The sequence below is a fragment of the Scleropages formosus genome, chromosome 4, assembly GCF_900964775.1.
Source record: "Scleropages formosus chromosome 4, fSclFor1.1, whole genome shotgun sequence".
Lineage (NCBI taxonomy): Eukaryota > Metazoa > Chordata > Actinopteri > Osteoglossiformes > Osteoglossidae > Scleropages > Scleropages formosus.
In genome coordinates this window covers 5,782,163-5,803,952 of record NC_041809.1, presented here as the reverse complement: position 1 = coordinate 5,803,952, position 21,790 = coordinate 5,782,163, and the positions used below count along the sequence as shown (strand labels likewise).

The window sequence follows — 21,790 nt, the reverse complement described above, 5'->3', positions numbered from 1 at the left end:
CTGACCTTTGGGAATGGATAGGTTCAGCCACCCTCTGGCATACTTCACCTTAGGCAAGGCAAAAAACTACCTATTTTACCAGGGTCAGCCTCCCTCCTGCCATTTGTGTTTCGGCCAGGGACACAGCAGTAGAAACTGCAAAAAACATGAAGTGTGAGTGTAGTTTGGAGATCGACCACCTGGCCAAAGACTGCGCAGGCCCTCGCCGCTGTGCCCGGTGCAGGGGAGAGTATCATTTTTCTTGCAGCTGTCCGCAGCAAGCCACCCTATGCAAGAGCGGAGCGAGCCGGAGCGGTGTTTATGGGGGATGGTGGAGGAACTGTGCCTTCGTCTGACGGCACAGTGGAGCAGAAGGAACCAGCAGCGGAGGCTGAGGTAAGAGAACGGTTGTTTGAGGCCACTGTGGCCGGGTCTTCTTTGCTGGGTGTTTTCGTGGTGTCCTTGGCCGAGGAAGAGACAAGTACTTCTCTTCTCGTCATAGTGCACAGGACTTCTTCAGAATAACGAAGAGAAAGAAGAGGCACGGGAGGGAAGCCGGGTCAGTCACTTGTACTGCAGTGGAGAACTCAATTTTGACTGCAACCCCCCAAAAGGACCAAGAAGATCCCCGCTCCTTCATAGCGATACCCAGTCATTTGGGATTATTGGTTATTGATCTGTCCTGGGTGGTGTCTCCCCCTAGGTTCAGTTCGTCAGGGCCCTTCGGAAGAGTCCCACCTGGCAGCTGGAGAGGAGGTGAATTTTTGTTTGTAGAAATTGTTTGAATGTTGATTTTAAAATGTTTTTACAGCATCTGATATTTAATTATGTGTTAAATGTGTCTGTCTCAGTGTTATAGAAATGTTTGTGCATTTTAATATTGAAAATGATGTTGGAGCGTTCATTCTTAAGATTATGCTTGGATACTTTACTTACGGATTATTCATAAGTTTGTATTGTTTTTCTTAAAACGCTTTTAAAGGCAAAGGGTTTTAAAGTCCCAATTTTTATTTTTAATGGCTATTTATAATCATTTTAACCTCTCCAGTTTTCACTGTCTGTATTTGGAAAGACAAGTACGTGTGCAAATGAGTGAATAATTTATCAGCATTTTAATGAAGTATGATGACGATCTGTTGTAGTGTCTTGTGTTTTGGGGTGTTTTTGACTTGATGGAATTTAATAAAGTTGGGGGGGGGGGGCAACGTGCGCTCAGCGCACAGAGTGCCCACTACCTCTACTTTGTCGCCACCTAGCGGTGTGACTTGGCACCGCAGGCCGCTTTCAGACTGGCTTGTGAAACCGACGCGGAAAGTCCCGCGCTGTGGAAATCCCCACGGCCTTTCCGAGGAGAACTGAGAGCGGATTCTGGTTCGTCCTTTCAGTTAAATGGTGAAACGAAGCGGATTCTATGGCAGAAGCTTAATGGCGGTGCGGAGCGCAGCGGCGGCACCGAAACGAGCGGCAGCGCGACTGTCTTCTTAGCGTCTCTATAAGGACTGGCGGTGTGTGTGTTGTTCACGCGGACATATTGTACAGGTAAGAGTTAAATCAGAACCCTTTTCTGGCGGCTGACGCGGCGACCCTTAGAGCTGAAATCGGGCTGGCATCATTTGGATTTTATTATTTGTATTTTTTGTATTTTTCTTTCGGGATCACTACCATTGATGATGGGCTTTTATTAAACAAGGGATGTATATACAATATATACGTCACCTCTCGCCATGATTTGTTCGGAGAGCGAGGCGTCTGTCTGCCGCCTTTGCGCGGCTGCAACAGCAGCAGCAGCAGCAGCAGCAACAACAACAACAACAACAATGCAGACGGACTGGTGGTGGTGAGCGCGAGCAGCAGCGCGCGCAGGTACACATGATCAAAAAGGGCTTCGTAAACATCCTTTCCTAATGCATGATTTCTCCGCTGGGAGGATCGGATCATAAACGCGTGTGTTGTGCAGGCTTGAGGCGGGCATGGCTCCTCCTCGCCCGAACAATGGGCGCCGCTGTTATTGTTGTTAGTTTATTTTGTTCGCATTTGATTTATTCATGATTTTGTGCACCATCCATCGGTTGCTATTTGAGATTCCGCATAACCGCGCCGCGCCTCGCGAGGCGTTTCAGGCGCGACGATCGCGCCGATCATGGGGATGATGATGATGAGTGACAGTCGGAGTCAGCGGATGCAACAATGTAGCCCTTTCCTTTCCTTTCCTTTTCGGCATTGTCCGCATCGCAAGGTCTCGCGTGTCACTCTTCCGTTTCGAGGCTGCTCCCACTGAGCGCTTGGGGTTGGGAGGGGGGGAATGGCTTGGAAAGAAAGAGCAAAACATTAAAATTCCACCAAAGAAGTGAGTCGGGGCTTTACGCCGATGATGTGACTTAACACTTAGGTCAGCGGCGCAGACACGGCGCGCACACGCGTCTATTAATAGCTGTTGCCACCCTTCTCTTAACGTATCGGGGCAGAAATGCCCATTTAGTGTTTTCCTTCACCCCCACCCACCACACCTCGTCTTAGCTGTACCTTTCACATCTCCAGGAGGACTGCCAAGTGCATAGCGTCTCCTCTCCAGCCCCACAAGTTGAGCTCCTCCATCTGGGAAAGCACTTGAAGTCTTTTTTTTGGGGGGGGGGACTGGATCGAGAGCGGAGGGATGAGAATCCCACTGGGGTCAGGGTGGCTCGGTGGCGCGAGATGTGATTTGTGAAAGTACTGTACTGTAACCTTAGATGGGCCCGAGGGCCCGTGAGTCAGTTCTGTGGCTTCTGCCTCGCTCGGTGAAACATCTGGATGGCTGTTCTCAGCGCTTGCGTTGCTTTGCGTGGACGTGAGTGGGCCTGGGTATTCTTACTCTTAGCTGGCCGAGCCGTCCCTCTGCGAACCGGCTTGGAATTCACCAGGTCTGAGAAGGCGTCATGTGCTGCCATATTGAGGCGGAGGGTGTAGGGAAATTCTTACTCTGGAAAGAGCACAAAAGAACCCTTACATTTTAGTTATTACTCCCCCCTCCGCTCCGGCGTTACCCACCGGGTGACTCTGCCCTTAGTAAAAGACAGGTTAACGTCGAGGGCCGCCGGCGTCTGCCCGCTTACCCACGCCTGTCGGATCTTCCCTCTCCAGTTTTTCCCCAGGCTCCCGCGCACGTTCCCCAGGAGAGCACCATGTCCCAAGGCCAGAACTTCCTGCCCAAGTTCCTGTTCGTGAGCAACCTGCTGAAGGCCATGAAGATCCGCGAGCGGGTGCCCAACGACGTGGTGAAGCCCTCCGCAACCGGCGGCATCATCCCCCACCTGCGCAGCATGCACCGGCACACGGTGGAGATGATCCGCATGGGGCACTTCCCGCAGGCCTTCCGCGAAGTAGTCCAGACTGCTGTTCTGGACCGCGCCATGCAGATGTCCCTCGAGCAGGAGAAGAGGCTCAACTGGTGCCGAGAGGTCCGGAAGCTGGTGCCCCTCAGGACTAACGGTATTGCCGACATTCTCCTTGCCTTTCAGAACACCGCAGCATGATCTGGGTGTCCGTAATCATTTAATGTAAAAAATTTGCCTTTAATAGCATGGGTCAGCGTGCTCTGTCTTGATTTCAAACTGACAACCAGCGCGCATATTTCACAAGTGCCATCATCCCTGTCTTTACCCATGATGCATTGTCGCACGTAGGCTCGTTTATTTAAAACTTCAGTTGTGCAAAGGAGACGGGTTTTTTTTTTTTTTTTTTTTTTGCTGACATGAGTATGTTTCTGACTAGCCGGTGAGTCAAAGTGTTTTTTTTTTTTTTTTTTTTTTTTTTTAAATCATTTCATTGCCTGAAGCACGACTGTATGCATTTAACACCGCTGTAAGGTTTACAGCCTTCCTGGGTTGAAGTTTTAACTTGGACTTGTGTGGAACATCTGCGGAACATTTGCACAGCAAAGTCACAGACTGCTCAGTTTGTGGGCTACTCTGAATTGTCTCCTTTGAAAGGGGGGGGGGAGGGGGGGGAACTGCGAATGTTTCAAGGTCTTGACCGAGACCTTTGCTGAGTCAGTCCCACGCACATTTGTTGTCGCAGAGGTTTGTTGCGGACCCCTTTGTCATGTGTCATCAGTACATTTCCTCCTTATTTGGGCGGAAAACCCAATATCGTCATCGGCCCCCCTCCGCCGCTGCCGAACGCCATGCTTCGAGATTTGCCCTTGAATCGGTACTGTGGGAAAAGCGTTTACTCGCACGGTCTTTCAAACCACGTTTCAGAACCGAAGGTCCCCTCTGAATATTGCCCGTCGCGAATAACCCGAATGCGGAGAGAGCGGTGCTGAAGATCTCATTTCCGTTAGCCAGGTGTTAGCTGAGCGCGAGCTTTCCGGTAAAATCTCAGCGCCACGAGGGTTGGGTCGCGAGGGAATGTACGATGCGAAAGACACGCAGTCATTTGGAAGACTGTAAAATAAGTACCAAACCCTTAACTGACTGTGTGCGTTGCTAAATAATGTGGCTGGAAAACCCTTCCATTCCCTCCTTGGTGGATATTTACGTAACGTGAGAAAGTGACCGCTGCTGTTCGATTACCAGAATAATGGTCGTAAAGTACCATTTTCTTTTTCTCTCCTTCTTCTTCAGTGCTTTTTAAACATTCCCACGCAGGGTGATGCCGGTAAACTGGGTAAAACGTGTCCGGTAACTTTTGTGAAATCGAGAAATATCCTGGATATGACACGGATTTCCTTCCTTGTAAGCCTGGAATTTCCTTTTTTAAGTAATGGCGAGAGCCCTGTCCAGTGACACGTGCGTCTCTTCATAGGTTGCATCTGGTTCGTGACACCGTGATGACTAAGGGGCGTTCTGGTCCCGGGCTCCGTCCGCTCTTTGTTCGCGCTGCAAATGAAACGTTTGTTTGCGGTCGCAACGATGTGGGCTCGTTAATCGGGACCCCCTCGAGGGGTATTCCGTGACTCGTGTCCCATGCGTGTCATGTGGTCGCCTCGGTCTCTCTTTTGGCCATTGTCGGTGCCTTTTTGGTTCGAATCCAGGAGAGATGCATCAAACGCTTATCGCATGGAAGCATTCATACCGCGCTGAAATGTTATTAAAAAAGACGTCCAGCTGTGCGTTCGGCAGTCGGCCGCAAACTGGAGGTGTCTAGAAAAGCGCGCGCGGTTTTTACTACGTCGTACTGTATTTCAGTGGGTATGAGCTGGTGAGACGCGACCCGCGATTGAGAGCCTTGTGAAGGGTGAAGGTGGGTGGGTTGAGGCTCGAGATGGTAGGTCGGGGTGGAAAAGGTACTCGGATCGAACGCCCTCCCCGAGAGAGTCGCCACGTGAGCTGAAATTTCGGCGCCTTAGCTATGCGTTCGGTACCTGCGATCTTGACGCGGGCTGTTTTCCTTCCCCCGTGACGGTAACCGTTCGTGTTAATCCTGCGAGCAACAACAGCAAATTTACATCAGTCCCCTTTTTTGATTTTGTTTATGTTCCATCATGCAGTACACGGTTGACCTGTGCGGAAGTCAGTGTTTTCTTTGCCAACGGAAGATTCCTCTAACCCGTGGAAATCTCTCTTCCCCCCCCCTCCCCCCCTCCCTCCCCGCCCCACGTTCCTGTTGTCGACGTTATGCTGCGAATATGTACAGACGTAAAGTGAAAACAAAGCAAAGTAGCAAGAGGAAGTTTTCCATTTACTTTGTTTATAATGGTTAAAAATGCACCCCCCCCCCCCCCCCCCCCCCCCGGATTAGGCAGCACAAGGCTCCAATTTTAATAATGAGAATGCTTTTAAATGCACTAGTTACCTTTGCTGTAAACGTGCACTTTTTTTTTTTTTTTTTTTTTGGCAATTTTTCATTTACTTTTATTTTTAGCGCTCGTTTCCAAGCACGTATATGCCGTACATCGAGACGCAGGCTAGGAGCAGGGACATTAAACCTGCAGTGAGACTACAAAGAGGCTTTGGTAATTCATAGAGTTGTTAGAACTCAGTGTCGAGGGGGTGTTTCCCCCAGATACGCTATCTCTCGGTCTTCTCAGTTTTTCCATCCGTCCCACTTGGGTGAGCAGCTGGGCGGGGTCGTAGCCACCGACACCTTGGGGTGCTTTCCCCGCTAACCCCCCCCGGCCCCCCTACACCTGGCCCGGCCGGCGACAGGTGTCCGCGTGCCGTGTGTCCTTGCGGCACGGCGAGGAGCCTAGGTGGCGGGTATGCATCTGTCCCCAGGGTTCGCGATGCAGAGCGAAGGGGAAGAAGGAGGGTCCGCGGGGCTCTGGAACAGCTCCTCGCGCTCTCACGGTTCACCCTCGACCGTAGGAAGAACGAAACAGGGATGTTTTTTTTTTTTTTTTTTTGGCCGGTTCCTGGGCGGGTTTGCAAAGAAGAAGCGGCATTCCAGCAGAGCCAAGCCCCGCCCCTTTGGAAAGTCCAGCGCTAATTCACTGCTCTTATGTCTCTGGGGAGATCGGGAGGGGGAGGGGGAGGCAGGAAAAGTACAATGGCGGCCACCCAGTTCTTAGTCAGAGCGAACCGCACGTAGGGAAATTCCTCAGCGCAGTTGAAACGCCAGCGTGTTTCAGACGCTGCCTAGCAGTCGAACCTTGCAAAATTTCTACCGATAACGTTTAATGAAGGCATGAGACCGACGGGCCGCTGCCGCAACGCGCCCGCCGGCTCGCGTTTCGGTTGCGCGTTTCGAGCAGCTCGACGTAGCGCGAAACGAAGGCGCCGTCGGACCGTCGGGTCAGGTTCCGTGGATTTCTCGTGCTTCGCGGGGCTTCGGTTTCTTTGGCCGCGCGTCGTCACCGGCCGACGTGTCGGGCTGTAAATGCGCGAACCTTGCCCAGCAGTCGGTTCGCAGGCGTTAATACGCGTCATGTGACCCGTCAGACTAAACGGCTCTCCTCTAGCCCGATAAGACGATGTCTTGAGTATCCTGAACAACTGGATTCCTTTACTTGTTTGCTCGCGACCAGGGCGGACTGGTTTCTAAGGTAGAACTCTTGCGAACAACATTCCCGTGTTGGAGATCTGCCTCTCGGCCGATTGACCCGCAGCGCGCTTGGCCGCATCGTCAGCAATCGTGTTTGTTTTCTTTTTTTTTTGGCATTAACTTGCCGATTAAGTGCCACACGGTCACACGTTATGGCCGTACCATAAAACAGCTGAAGCGGCCGTGTGGAAAGTCCCTTTGCTTTAGCGATTATCCTCATGTCTTGATCCCCATTGTTCCGTCGTCCTTTTTTTTATCAGAGCAACAGGAACGTACAACGGATGGGGCAGTTTTGAAATTTTTTTCCCCCTTGTCCGAAAGCTCAAGTCCCTACGCGTGTGCGTGCCTTTACCGCTCTGAGTTGAGGAGCGTAGAATAGGGGGGTACGTGGATGATCTTCAGGTGGTCCTCGTTGACCGTGTTCTGCATGGTGTCTCGCAGGGGATGGGAACTGCTTGCTTCACGCCGCCTCCCAGTACATGTTGGGAGTCCAGGACACGGACCTGGTCCTCCGGAAGGCTCTATACGGGGCGCTGAAGGAGACGGACACTCGCAACTTCCGCCTGCGCTACCAGACGGAACTGCTGCAGTCGCAGGAGTTCACGCAGACAGGACTGCGCTACAACACACTAGTGAGTGGTACCCCAGCGGCGGCGCCTCTCGAGTCGCTGTTGCCACGTGGCGCTCCAATGACAACCGTTTCGTTTCTGTCCTTCCCTCGTGGCCAGAACTGGGAGGAGGAGTGGGAGAAGGTGGTGGAGATGGCGTCTCCAGAGAGCAGTTCCCAAGGGCTCCAGTATGAGTCGCTGGAAGACATTCACATTTTTGTCCTGTGCAATATCCTGCGCCGACCCATCATCGTCATCGCAGGTATTGGCCCGACGGGTCCGCCGCCTTTGTGACGTTTGTGTGGTCAAACTCGCGGCGTCGGCTGAAATGTTCTGCTCTTGGCTCCGCAGATCAAGTGTTGAGAAGCATGAAGTCGGGCTCTTCCTTTTCCCCCTTGAACGTCGGCGGAATATACCTCCCGCTGCACTGGCCGCCGGGAGACTGCTACAAGTATCCCATAGTGCTCGGCTACGACTCGCAGCACTTCGCGCCGCTCATCACCGTTCAGGACAGCGGCCCAGGTGCGTCGGAGCTCCGTGGCTTCTGGGACGCGGTGCTGTTCCCGTCGCGTTAAGCGCCGCCCCGGCTGACCGTTCGGCCGTTTTGTTTTCTCGCGCAGAGATTCGCGCCGTGCCGCTGTGCCACCAGGGGAGGGGAGTCTTTGAGGAGCTCAAGGTCCACTTCCTCATCGAGAAGGAGCAGCTGCAGAAGGACAAGCTGCTCAAGGAGTACCTGATGCTGATCGAGATCCCCGTGAATGGCTTCAGCCAGGGGACCACGCACATGATCAACGCGGCCAGGTGAGTGCGAGCAAGAGCCGTGCGCTGGTCGCTCCGCGTGGCAGCGGGATTAGCCCGGTGACTCTCAGCCCTGGTCCTTTCGCGCAGGAGTGTGCGAAGGCTTTGTGGAGCAGCGGGAAGGCCTACAGGAGGTCCAAGAGGACCAGGGTTGATAGCCTGCTCCGTGTTGCTAAGGGATCTTAGAAAAGCTGCTGCCAAAAGAGGGGCAGCCCGAAGTGAAGACCCTCGGGCATTTCTTTCAGCGTAGTGGCGTGTCCATCATCGACCGGGGGTCGGTACTGACGTGCTCGTTTGGGGTCTTCGCAGGCTGGATGAGGGGAATCTTCCAGAAGACATGAACCTCATGGAGGACTACCTGCAGCTGGTCAACCACGAGTACAAGTGCTGGCAGGAGGACAAGGAGCCGGCGTGGGAGCCTCGAGCGCAGCGGGCCGCGCCCTTCTCCGTCTCGCAGCTTTCGCTCATCGAGATCCGCTGCGCCACGCCTCGCTGCACCTTCTACATCTCCGTGGACACGCAGCCGCACTGTCACGAATGTTACGAGAAGCGGCGAGCCGAGAGGAATCCGGAGCCTCGTGTCCTGGAGGCCGAGACCAAGACCCGCACCACGCCGCCTGTCGCTGCCGCCGTGGCCACGACTAGCCCCCGCTCAGCTCCCCCCACGGCGCCCAGCCTTAGCCTGTACAGCGAGACACATGCCATGAAGTGCAAGACGCCTGGGTGCCTGTTCACGCTCAGCGTGGAGCACGACGGACTGTGCGAGCACTGCCACAGCGCCCTGCTCCAGCGGGGCAGCTGGGGGGCCGAGCGCTGCGCCGCGTGCCAGCAGGAGGCCTTCCGCCTCTTCAACGGACTGTGCCCCCCGTGCCTGCAGAGGACAGTGAAGGAGAGGCCAGAGCCGCAGCCGCAGGCGCCCCGGGCGGAGCGCTCCCTGGCGGAATGGGTGCCGCAGAGCAGAGAGGTGGCATCCGCGGTGCCCCGACTTCAGCGGGAACTGCCGCTGGTTCGCATGTGCAAGAGATCCGGGTGCAATTTCTTCGGGACGCCGGAGCAGCTGGGGTTCTGCTCCATATGCTACGAAGACTACCAGATCAATCACCGTAAGTACAGATGCGGCGCAGAGCATGGCCCTCCCGCAAACGGGCGCTTTTACCGGATGGGCTGCATAGTAGTTACCTCTCTAACGTCCAAGATGAGTTCGCCGCGTATTTTCCGTCTCTGACATCGAACAATCATCGACGGTCATTTGGGGCAGCGGTCATTGAGCGTTTTAGTGTAGAGGTTAATACCGCGTGAAGAATAGCTCATCTTTTGCACAAGATAAAAGTTTGGCGTTGTGGTGTTTTCGTGGTGGAAGCAAGAGCTCGCTGATCCACGGGACTCTCTCGCTGATCCACGGGACTCTCTCGCTGACCACGTGCTCTTCTCTTCCTCCAGGGCCGGGTCCCGCAGCAGCGGTCGTGCAACGATCGCCCCTTCCCACCCGGGCCTGCGTAGAGCCGGGCGTGCACAACTCCTCGCGGTGCCGGAGAGCCGGATGCGGAGCCGCCGGCCGCACCTCCTACGAAGGCTACTGCAAGAAGTGTTTTGTGAAGGAGCAGGATGTGCGTCTGTGCCAGGCGAGCTCCCGGGGGGCCCAGTCCCCACCGCTGGCCATGGTGAGCACCCCCCAGCAAACCTTCACAAACTTTAACCCTCCCTGGTCACCACCAAGTGTTACTCACTTGGCTTCGTTGTTTTTTCCAAGCAAATGCACACTTGGATCTACAGATTCCGTTCCGTTTGCATTTTGCTGGTTCTATTCTCTCGATTGTATTTCTGTGCCGCTGATTGCGTCGTATCGATCGGATTCCATAGGTTCTTTTCTCTTTCCGCTGCATCGATTCAGTTTTGTTTCTCTTTCCGTTTCAGAGAGCTGCTCAGCCCAGGGCACCGCTGGGCCAGGTGCGGTGCGGTCGAAACGGCTGCAGGAACGCCCATCCGGGCTGGGTGGAACTCTGCTCCGAGTGCCAGTCGCGTGGGAAGAGGGAGGGGCACCGAAGCCACGCCCACGAGGAGGCGGCGGCTACGAAGCAGCGCTGTCGGACCGTTTGCTGCGACCACTACGCCAACCAGGAGAAGCACGGCTACTGCAACGAGTGCGCCCACTTCATGCAGATCTACAGGGGCTGAACTCGAGGGGGGGAGGGGCGTCCGGCGATGTCCGGGCGAGCGGTCCACGCGTTTACCCATCATGCAATCTGGCGTCTTTGTGCTTTCCACCTGTTTGTTGCTGTAGGAGCGCATCAGGTTCGAGTGGTCTACCTGAACTGACTTAGCGTTTTACTGCCACGTGCAGCATAATGAATGGCTATAACTTTTTGTTCTTTTTTTTGTTATATAAACACATGACATTGTGACCAAAGTTAGCAATCGCAACGTGGAAAGGTGTTTCCGGCCTCGGCGTAGCCTGCCGGACCGAAAGCCCGTGCGGAGGAGTGGCCGTTTGCGCGGCCGGTGACCTGCAGCTCTACGCGAGGTGTCAGTCAGATTGCCTGGAGTCGACGACGGAGCGTGCGAACCCAGGGCCGGCCCCACCCCCCACCCCCCACGTTTAGGATGATGGTGCTAATCGTGCTAAAACCTAACACTCAACAGTTAAACCGCAGAGATTCTGTGACGTTTTTGGGTTCAAGAGCCGCCGTCCTTTTTAAGTGTCCAAGACACACCTTTTTTTTTTTTTTTTTTTTTTTTTTTTTTTTAAAATGCCTGCTTCTTTTGTGTGTATGTGTTTTATCGGAGTCGGCTGCTTCGCCCCAGGTTGGCAACGCGAATGCCGCGAGAACCTGCGAACGAGTCCCGTGCAGGGTAGTCCACAAGACAGAACGTTACTAGGCAGTCCCCTCTCTTTGTTGCGGAATTCATCCGGCCCCGATTCGGAAACCGCCCCCCAGAAAAATGGATCCCAGCACGTGACGAGGCCCGCGTAAACGGTAACTTTTACCTCGACGAGGAGGATCCAAAGAGGGTTTGGCTACATATTGCAAGGAGTTAAAGTAATAACTGAGTCGGTTTTGCAGATGTTTTATTTGAACCATGTGCGCAGTGTAATTAATGTTATAACCATGAAGTCTTAATCACATTAAGGGAATTACCCACATGAAAGAAGAGTAAAAGTCCCTTTGTCAAAGAAGGAAAGAGGAAACAAACCCTGGAGAGAAAATCCCTGGTGTGTCTGATGCTTCGATTGAGGGATCGTGGAGGGGGTGGGGGGTTGGGGGGGCTGGAAGGTGGAAGGTAAACACACCTGTGTGACTCAACCACCACCACCACTACCTGTCCTATTCATATCCAGCTGTTCCCCCCTCCCCACCACCACCACCAGCACCACCAGCACCCCATACCCAACATCTGCTCTCACCTCCCCCTTGCGAGCCCTTCGTTTCGCTTTCACTTCTGTACTTCCACAACAGTCCACAGTGTCCGTAGCGCTGCGGCGTGTCGCGTTCGTCGATAACGTGTCGCACGTGCACGGCCGAGATCGTTGAAAAACTGGTCCGGTGTGTTTTGCAGTCTGGTTGTTTTTCGTTTTTCCTTTCTCATACAGTTAGCACAGCATATTCGCAAAGGCAAGTCTACATTTACGATCGATCTTGGCAACTTAGAAGAATACCTGTAAAGTATATATCTCTGGAAAAAAGTAGTAGTTGGACTGTCTGTAGTTTCGTTTTGAACCGGGTCGATAGGTAAAAGAGCGCCTATGTACAGATATCGGTGTTTAGAAAGTGGCCGCAAACTGGGCGATCCTTCGCAAACTTGTACAGAGACATTTAAGGTATTTACATACACATTGTGGATGTGAAGTCAATCCATCAAATTGCAATGTTGCACAGTACTTTTATAAGCTGTTCTGGAATATAGGGTGGTACTACTTTTAACCTCGGTGTGAACATTCCATGGATAGACAAAAACAAGGAAAAAAAAACCTTAATTTCTTGACAAAATATTTGAACCGTATTGTTCGAAAAGCTGTTTTTGTTTGGTATTTATTCAGTGAAAAATATCAGTAATGCACCACTTTATTTATATATAATCTCAAATAAATTATTTTTAATAATACATGTGAGACTTTCCTTTCGACTGGCTGCTTCGCTTTGCATTTTCAGGCCGTAACGGGCGACGGGATGAACTTCTCGCTCGTCAGAGGGAACGGAAATGAAGGAAGTTGCGAGTCGGAGCAAATCCGAAGCTTTTTCATCCCTAAACTGTATTTTAAATCCATTAGTCTTTGCCGGTCCTAAGCGGAGCCCTTGGTCCGTCCCACGACCCGTGACATCTCCATCCGGCGCCGCGTCACACGTTCGGCGAGGTTTCACGGTGAGTGTTCTTCTGTGGTTTCCATGAAAACCACCGGGCCTCAACTCTACGCCACAATTATTTTCAATACGTATGTATCTATATATCTGTTTCTACGTGTATATGCAGAGATTCAGTCATTCGATTTCAATTCGTCTTCATTATCGTCAACCCTACAATCTGAATGTTTCTCAGGAGACGCCCAAGGAGGATTTTTGATCGCTGCTAAAAGAATTTCATCGCGTCCTTTCTCGTTGGTAATTTACGAGCAGTTCCGGGAACTGGCCGTGAAATATATGGCTCGCCTGAATCGACGAAATAATGTCATCGGGGTCATGTTGATTTCTGTTCTTGGCTTGAGGTTTTTGCCGTGTTTTTATTTTATTCCTTTATTTTTTTTTAAATCGATCGGTCCTACACGCGAAGGACGACGGAATTCGAACGTGCGATCGTTCATCCCGAATGAACATTTTTAAGGCGCTCGTGTCGCCGCCGTAGGGCTTCGTCTCTGCTTTCAAAGGCCGACGTTCTTTTCGGTGCCTGTTCTTCTAAGAGCTTCCTTTCTTCTAAAAGGAAACCGCTTTTTTTTCTAAAAGTAGGTCACCTGCGTTCGTGTGACGGCGGACGGGCTTCTCGTAGCCTCGGTCTGACAGCCCTCGGTGGGGGAGCTGAAGTCATGTCAGAATTCCCGTTCTTTTTTAGTAACGCACGACGAATGCGCCAGATAAGAGACCACGGCATTCACCGCCGGCTGCTTTTTTTGGGGACATTTTTGACATTTTCACCTGTAATTTTTTCTCATCTCCAATGTAATTCTGAGAGTCCGCCCACGGGCACCGAGGCCCGAGCCCCGAAAGCCCTTTTCTGTGATATCAGGCAAACCCCCTCCCCTTGTGAGAGCGCTGAATCACGCAGAGGAGAGGAAAGTGTTCCTCAGGCCGCTGCCGCTGTCACCGGCGTTCAGAGAGCGGGGATGTTTGCGGCGGGGAAGTGGTGAAGCTTGCCATTGCGGGGGAAGGCCGGCGCTGGAGACGTGGGCGCGGTGAAGGGAGGCGTGGGCCCCTTAAAATAATCGCAGCAGCGGATTTGCGGCCTGACCTTGACCGAGAGCCCGCCGGGCCGCCTAGAGCGCCGTTCTGCTGCGCTCGCGGGAAACCTCCCGGCGCCCATCGCCACGCCGCGAGCGCGAGCGGTTACGTCACTCTTACCTACTACGCCGCGTAACCGTTCTCGAAAGCTTTTTGTGAATAAAAATGCACCGGACCCTCGGGGTGAATAACCTTAAAGCCCGGCTAGAAATGTGAATAATCGGGGAGTTTCTGTTTGCATCACTGACACACATACGCTGACGGTATGAGTCAGTCCGTCTGTGTTAGCGACGAAAACACTTCGCCGACAGACGAAGCTGTCGAACGTAAACCACCAAGAGCGTTTTGATCGCGCCTGACGTCTCGTGGAACTACCGATCGGTTACTTCCCAAAACGTCATTAATGGCTCTTATAAATCATTAACAGGTGAAGTCTGAAATTGAGCCAAAGCTGCTCTCGCTGCAGAGCATCTGAAAGTCAACACTTGCTCGCTTCAGTATGCAGAGCAATAGTTTTACCCTTTATGTAGCTGATGCTTTCTCTTCCCCAAAGCGGTTTACAATATTAAGTTGGTACGCCGAGCCGCCTGCGATGATTTACATCGCTGGCTGATTGTTATCGGGGCTTTTAAGGGTAAGTACCTTGCTAACGGGTATCGCGGAAGCGGCAGCAGCAGCAGGGATTCAAACCCGGGCCTTTCCATTGTGACGTGACGCCTCTAAACACTGCACCATCTACTGCCTGTTCATGGTAAGGCAGCAGCCATCGAAAGAGTCGTTATCTGAGGTTTTTTTATTCAACGGACCCTTTTCTTGTGTCTAACGTCACTTGTGACCGTAGGTTTATACACATGGCTGTTAAAATGAGTCACCCGTTTATATTACTGAGTAATTTTACAGTGTCAATTCAACATAAGTACTTTGCTTAAGGGACTTACACCCCGAGATGAGGTTCGAACCCAGCCGTTTCAACTGCTAAGTGACTCTTGTGACCACCGCGCTGCCCGTTTTTCCCGTTGACTTTCATAGTTTGAACACTCGTACCGTTTCGTACCATTTCACGCTGGGATTTTTGCCTTTGTGCCGTTGGCCCCTGAACCGTCTCAACCGCTCTTCTGCCGCGCTTTCGGTTCTGTCTGTTGTTCCAGGAGCCCGAGACCTTCAGGCTGAACAGGAGGGGAAAGGACTCTTGAGGTGAGTCCAACCAAGAGCTCCAGCGAATAAGTCAAGAAATGGAGAGCTCTTCCTACAGCAAGGCCACAGGAGTCGTGGTGTACAGTGCACCGGGACCAGGCTGTAAGGAGACACGGGGCTGTGTGCGCATCACTGTTACGGACTCAGGCCTAAGCAAAGATGCATTCCTGAAGCCTGGTAGTGGTTCTATGGGCACCTGCTGAAGATCCACTGGGGTCAAGAAGGGGTTTGATATCTATATAGCAGCAATGCAGCGAGCGGGTATTTCTCACTTATCGGGAGCACAATCTCACATCAGATGAGCAAAAGCTGTGGAGAGAACTCTTTCTCAGTCCCTGCGGTCAGTCAGAGATCAGCGAGGCCAGGAAACAAACGCGATCCAGAATGGGGAGCTGATAAGTTTTCAGCAACGACATGCATTTTTTTTTTTTTTTTCTTTTTTTGGCCTGGCTTATCAAAGGTGCTTTCCAGTGTGTGTTTAGAACAGATGCATGGATTGAGATATTGTGTTGCGGGCTACGTATCTCCCGGCGTGCATCTTCCAGTCGCTGGCTGGGATTTCTTCTATGAAAGACAAAATTTGTGTGCGTATATAATTTTAACCATCCCCCTGATCGCTGGTCACTGATCGTACCCTGCAGGCTTAATACAAAACCACATGAACTTTGTGAACTTGTGTGAGTTTCAACAGAAGCCTTGGCTTCATGTGAGTAAGAATTCAAATACACAGGATTTCCTTTGGTTTGCGTTACATGGGAAAATAAACACAGAAATGTGACCCCTTTATTTAATTTATTTATCATCATAGCAAACTTGGAAGTCTTACAGATTCATATTTGGGGAAATTATCTGAAGAATAAATTTCAGCCATCCTCCCCCTCCTAGACCCTCAGTGATTTTTTTTTTAAATATATATTTATTTAGCAGATGTTTTTCTCCAAAGTGACTCCCAATGAACTCTATGTAGTGTTATCAGCCCACACACCTTATTCACCGCGGTGACTTACACTGCTAGATACACTACTTACACCGGGTCACTCATCCACGCATCAGTGGAACACACACACACTATGGGTGAACCTGACCAGCATGTCTTTGGACTGTGGGAAGAAACCATAATTCGACATCAAGATGTTACTAAAACAAGTCACGAATAAACATCATGCATTTCAAAAAGACAGAAGTTTCCACGAAATAATTATTTCTCTTAGACGATAAAAAATGCTTGAACTAATGATACGCTTTCCGTTAAGGAAACGCGAGAAGTTATTCATCGGTCGCATAAAAATGTAATCGTCATGAAGAAAACGTCCTTGAAATTCTCACACACGCCTCACAACCTTGCGATATTACTGTGTCTCTCAGCACATGTACCCACCGTCTGGCACGGTTCTATATTTGTGCATGAATGGGACACACAAGATAAAATTATGTCATCACCGCTGAAACAGTGTTGCCCACATTCATTGCAGATTGCCGCTTTTCCTCATGGCGACACACACAATTTCATTGATGGTCTTTCAGGAAGTTAGCTCTGAATTTGCACAACGATCAGCGGCACGTACTGAAAAGGAAGAAAAAGGTTCTCTCCCAAAAGTCCATCTTTTATGAAAGGGGAAGGTGATTAATATGCTTTTTTTTCTCCTGTCGTCTGTATGTCTTTTTTTTTTTTTATAGAGGGTCAAAGTTCCTCTTCCCTTTTTAACATCGGGGTTTTTCACCATGTGGAACCTTAAATTTACCTGGTCATTTTATTTAGTCACCAAGGAAATGACAATAAGCTAAATATAGACAGACCGTAGCACTAAAAACGTCGCATACAAATATTAGGGATTCTCTTCGCGCCGCATTTCCTTCAGTTTCATCAGACAACGTTCACCGAAGAAGCTATTGTAGTGGATCCATTTGGAGGCGGACGAGCTTCCCACGCTGTGCTCAGTACCGTAGTACAAGCTGGAAAATCCGCGGCCCCAGACGTGATGCAGCAGAAATGCAGCTGGTTTGCAGGTACGAAAAAACGGCTGTGAGAATAGGAACTGGGCTGCAACGTTTTCACTTCTGTCGGCAAGCTCGGGGCTCTGTAGAGGCCAGACGTTTTAAACAAGGATCCTATGTTGCTCACGTCCGATTTTGTGTCGAATACCTTTAAAATCATGACGGGAAATACCTGGAGGAGGTATGTTGCTCCCACTGACTTTATTGGTTTCAACAGTCATGTGTGTCTTTACACGGGAGCCTAGAAAACCCATTGCCTAGAAACCCTAAATGCCAAGGTCTTGACCGCCGAACGCCGGAGGAGCTTCAACCATGGTCCCATCGTAGTCGTTCCCTGAGCATTTTTCACAACAGGTTTCTATTACATAGGATATGGCCAGTTTTTCCAAGGATTTCCTCAAACATCGCTTGTCAAGTATATTCGTAGGATCCGTCCCTACCTCACCACTGACTACGCCCAACTACTTGTCCAGGCCATGGTGACTTCCCGTCTGGACGACTGCAACTCTCTTCTGTGTGGCCTTCTGGCTAATGCCATCAAACCTCTGCAGCTTCTACAGAATGCTGCTGCACGAGTTGTGTTTGATTTACCAAAGCGCTCCCATGTATCTCCTCTACTCGCTTCTCTGCACTGGCTCCCTATAGCTGCCGGATCAAATTCAAGACCCTGGTTATTGCCTACAAATGTATCAATAGAACTGCACCCGGCTATTTACAGGACTTGATCAACCGGTACACCCCAACCAGCCCCCTTCGCTCATCAACTTCGGCTCACTTGGTGGTCCCGCGCACGAAAGGCAAAGCTCGGAGGTTCTCGGTTCTGGGTCCGTTGTGGTGGGATGACCTTCCCCTGTCACTAAGAACTGCAGAAACTCTGTCTATATTCAAGAAGGGTCTGAAAACTCACCTTTTCCAGATCCACTTCGCCCAAGATCTCTCCAGCTCATTTATGGTGTAACTGTTCACGCATCGTAACTCCAGAAGCATCCCCAGATACAACCTTTATTCAGCCATTACTCTGGTATTGTACTGCTCATTTGTGAATCTTATAATATTTAATTTAAAAAAAAATAAAAAATTGGTGTGGGTATCGGGATTTTTCTGTCCTGTGTTTTATGCACCTACTTGAACGATGAACCTCGGTGCAGCAAGAGGTAGGGAACAAATTAGGTTTGCTTGAGACTTTCATGTCTGCAGCTATGTCCCCTTCTCTTAATGTAATGCATAAATTGTACTTTTGCTGAGATGTACGTCGCTTTGGACAAAAGCGTCTGCTAAATGAATACATGTAAATGTATAGTCAACTGAAAAAAAACTGTGGGGTAGCTGATAGTGTAGTGGTTAGAGTCGCTTTGAGTCCAAAAGGTTGCCAGCTCAGATCTCACCTACTGTTGTAATACCCTTGAGCAAGGTACTTATGTTAAATTGCTCCAGTAAAATTACCCATCTATGTAAATGGGCAAATAATTGTAAATCGCTTTGGAAAAAACTGTCAGTTACCTGAATAAATGTAATTCAAATGGTTTTGCTGTAAAATTAAACTCTCAAAATGTTCACTCTATCACATCCCTGTGCACTCAGAGGACCTGGGTTTGAATCCCTCCTCCTGCTGTAGTCCCTTTGAGAAAGGTACTTAAACTCCCCCAGTAAAATTAAAGGTAATTAAATTGCTCCAGTATAAACTTCCCAGGTGTTTAAATGTGTAAATACAAGATGCTTTGGAAAAAGGTGTCAGCTGAATAAATACATACTACATATCAATACACACACCCACACTGTCTGAAACCGCTCATCCCAAACAGGGTCGTGGCAAGCCGGAGTCTAACACGGCAACACAGGGTGCAGGGCCAAGGGGGGAGGGGACACACCCCGGATGGGACGCCAATCCAGCGCAAGGCGCTGAAAGCAGGACTCGAACCCCAGACCAGCCAGACCCATTGCACTACCGCACCCTCTGTATAAATGTATAACACTCCAATACATCTATTGTCAAGAAGCACTTGTTCGGTGCAGGGTTGTGTTTGTCCAGAACCAATCCAGGAATCACAGGTCATGAGGCAGGGTACACCCTAGATGGGATCCTAGTCCGTTGCAGTGCAATCATAGACTATGGGCAGTTTAGAATCACCGCTTCACCTGAAACGCATGTCTCTGGACTGTGGGAGGAAACCAGAGCGCACAAAGAAAAGCAGTGCGAACACAGGGAGAACAGGATAAACGCCATACGGCCCGAGCTGAACCCAAACCCACAACCCGTGAGACACCCTTACCACTGTGCCACTGTCCCCGGAATTGCCCCGAAAATGATGTCTGTTAACTTGATGGATGTCAATAAGATCCTCGTCTTTGAGGTGAAGCTGAAACTGAAACACTGGTTCTCCTGCCCAGAAAATCTGATCGATCTTTCTCGCTGTGACAATGGACCACTTTGGGTTAAGAGCTGCGAGAGGGTCGAGGGAAATGTCCCAACATTCCTGAAGGGTTTCAGAAGCACCGGAAAGCACCCGTGATCTGGAACTCGCCGTACTGAGCCTTCTCAAAAGCACAACTCCTCAAGACATCAAAAAAAAAAATCACATGGAAGATGAAGCGGTTTAAGGGAAACGGTGGCAGATTGCTCTAAGCGAGCCTACCTCCTGGTCCCTGGTCCCCTGAATGTGATTCTTATCAGAAGTGACATTTTCAAAGAGCAAAAATGAAAGCCAGTCACGTGTGCATCTGACACGAAACAAAAAAAAGGGCAAAAAGGGCAAGTGCAATTTGCATGTTGGTATTCAAATGTTAACAAGTCGCGAGTCACGAGCATGGGCTGTGACTCATTTTTGGAAAATTATCTGCGGGATAGATCCCGTAAATCTCATCCGTTTTCTTGTCTAAGCGTGGCCTGTAAGTTTTCTTGCGTGGGGGTTGTCCCTCCCAGAAGGAGACGATGACCGTCCCTTCGACAACGCCAACATCGAGAGAACGGGGGTCCGTCTTCTGCTGGAGGGTCAGTCTTCCTTCGGCCGTGATCGCGATCTTCACGTAGAAGGAGGAGGTCTAATCCGCATGCTGTTCGTCTCGCCGCGCCGTTCGGCTGTTCACGCTGGTTCAGCTTCAGCTGCCAGACAGAGCGAGAAGTGTGACTCCTTGGCAACACGCTCACCCCTAAACGAAAGTAAAAGTTGTAGGTCCGCTCTTCCGAGGCTTTCACCTAAAAGTCCAAAAAGTAAAGTACCAAGTCATCAAAGCCCATTCATGTGGACAGTGTTACCCTGATCTCATCCCCCCACCGCCTGACGCCACCCTCCCGGGACTCGCCCCTGTGGCCGCTGCGCTCTCACTCTGGTGAATTTTAATAGCGCTTCGAATAGTTTCTCTTTGCCTCGTTACGTGAAATAAACAAATCACGCACGCAGGTAAAGGTGCCGTCCAAAATCCCAAGAACGACGGTGCTTCTCTCACTCGCCGGCCCTGCGGCCACGACGTGCGAGTCACTGTTGCCAACAACATCTGTCGGTTCCATTAGGGATTTATGCGGCGGTAAATTTCTGTCATATGTTCCTCAGCAAGGTGTTTCTGGAGACAGGGATGACAAAGAAGAAAAAAAAAACACATGCACGCGGTTGCACTCTTTGTTACGCGCATGTTGTCCGCTACAGATGACTTGGCCCCGCTGCGTTTCGCAGGGTCAGTGCCATTACAAAAGAAGGCGCATTTTAATCTGTATGCTTTCCTTGCAAGATCTTGTGGGAAATCATGACAGATGTCTGATTTCACTCACCCGCCAACCCTGCCGCCCGTCTTTCGCAGCTCAGAAACAGCGGTGCGCGATGACATACGGCACAAAATGTTTTGAAATGCGAAATGTTCTTTTTGCGGCGGGTCACGAGGAAGGAAGTGTCATTTGTGGCCTATGGCTTAAGAGACGCATGGCAATGCTTCTCCGGCAGTTGCGAGGTGCTTTTTCAGAATAACATCGTTTGACGCAAGTGATCAGACTGAATGCAGAACTGTCTGGTAACCCGGCTGTTGCCAAAGAATGTAAATATGTACACACCCGGCAACCCTCCGCAGACCCAAATCGGACTTAAACAGGGAACTTCGCTTAATCCGATGACATCTGGGCAGCCTGCTATTAAGTAACATACTAACGGGTGTCATTTTTACTAGGAATGTGAGTCGAAGGGTCAAGAAACTGGGTGTAGCTGGGTGTAGCTGGGTGTAACCTGAACTCCTTCTCCAGTAAAAGCAACCGAAAATGGAAGGTGTAAGTGGTTTAGGTGCCGTTGGAACTTGTCCAGGAAAGCATATTGTTCCATGTATGTTTGTCTTCCACCCATTTACACACACACACACCATCTGAACCGCTTGTCCCGTATGGGAGGGGACACACCCAGGACGGGACGCCGGTCCATCACAAGGCACCCCAAGCAGGACTCGAACCCCAGACCCACTGGACAGCGGGACTTGGTCCAACTCACTGCACCACCGCGCCCCTTGACCCATTTAATGTTTCGCTATTTTTGGCTGTCATGCTAACTGTGGCGTGTGCCTCCCCCTCCCCGTCACCGAACAGAGCGATGTTTCAGGACCTATTTCCTTTAAGCAGATACGGCTGAAAGTCCGAATGGGGCCACCGACAAATATAGCGCAGGTCTATCGAAATGTGCAAATTCAACAAATGGCACGATGACGGAGCACGAAATAAAACACTGCTGTAACTCATTGGTAAATATGTGCTTAGATAAATTTGCTTAGCAGACACTTTCCTCCTAAACGACTTCCAATGAACTATGTAGTGATATCAGCCCACACACCTTATTCACCGCAGTGACTTACACTGCT

The 21,790-nt window shown here is 50.7% G+C and overlaps 1 protein-coding gene across 1 annotated transcript; it reads left to right on the top strand.

Moving 5' to 3' along the window:
• Positions 1–1,203: 1,203 nt before the first annotated feature.
• On the top strand, positions 1,204–12,401 carry tnfaip3 (tumor necrosis factor, alpha-induced protein 3). Its single transcript, XM_018749643.2, has 9 exons — positions 1,204–1,518; positions 3,100–3,447; positions 7,384–7,574; positions 7,671–7,812; positions 7,902–8,072; positions 8,171–8,351; positions 8,658–9,451; positions 9,789–10,009; positions 10,263–12,401. The coding sequence occupies exons 2-9, from the start codon at positions 3,141–3,143 to the stop codon at positions 10,521–10,523; spliced, it is 2,268 nt and encodes a 755-aa protein (XP_018605159.2). The 5' UTR covers positions 1,204–1,518; positions 3,100–3,140; the 3' UTR covers positions 10,524–12,401.
• Positions 12,402–21,790: the final 9,389 nt, after the last annotated feature.

Coding starts and splice junctions, on each gene's coding strand:
- tnfaip3 (XM_018749643.2), top strand. CDS start 3,141: ATGTCCCAAGGCCAGAACTTCCTGCCCAAGTTCCTGTTCGTGAGCAAC. Junction 8,073..8,170: donor CGTTCAGGACAGCGGCCCAG/GTGCGTCGGAGC, acceptor TTTCTCGCGCAG/AGATTCGCGCCGTGCCGCTG. Junction 9,452..9,788: donor AGACTACCAGATCAATCACC/GTAAGTACAGAT, acceptor CTCTTCCTCCAG/GGCCGGGTCCCGCAGCAGCG.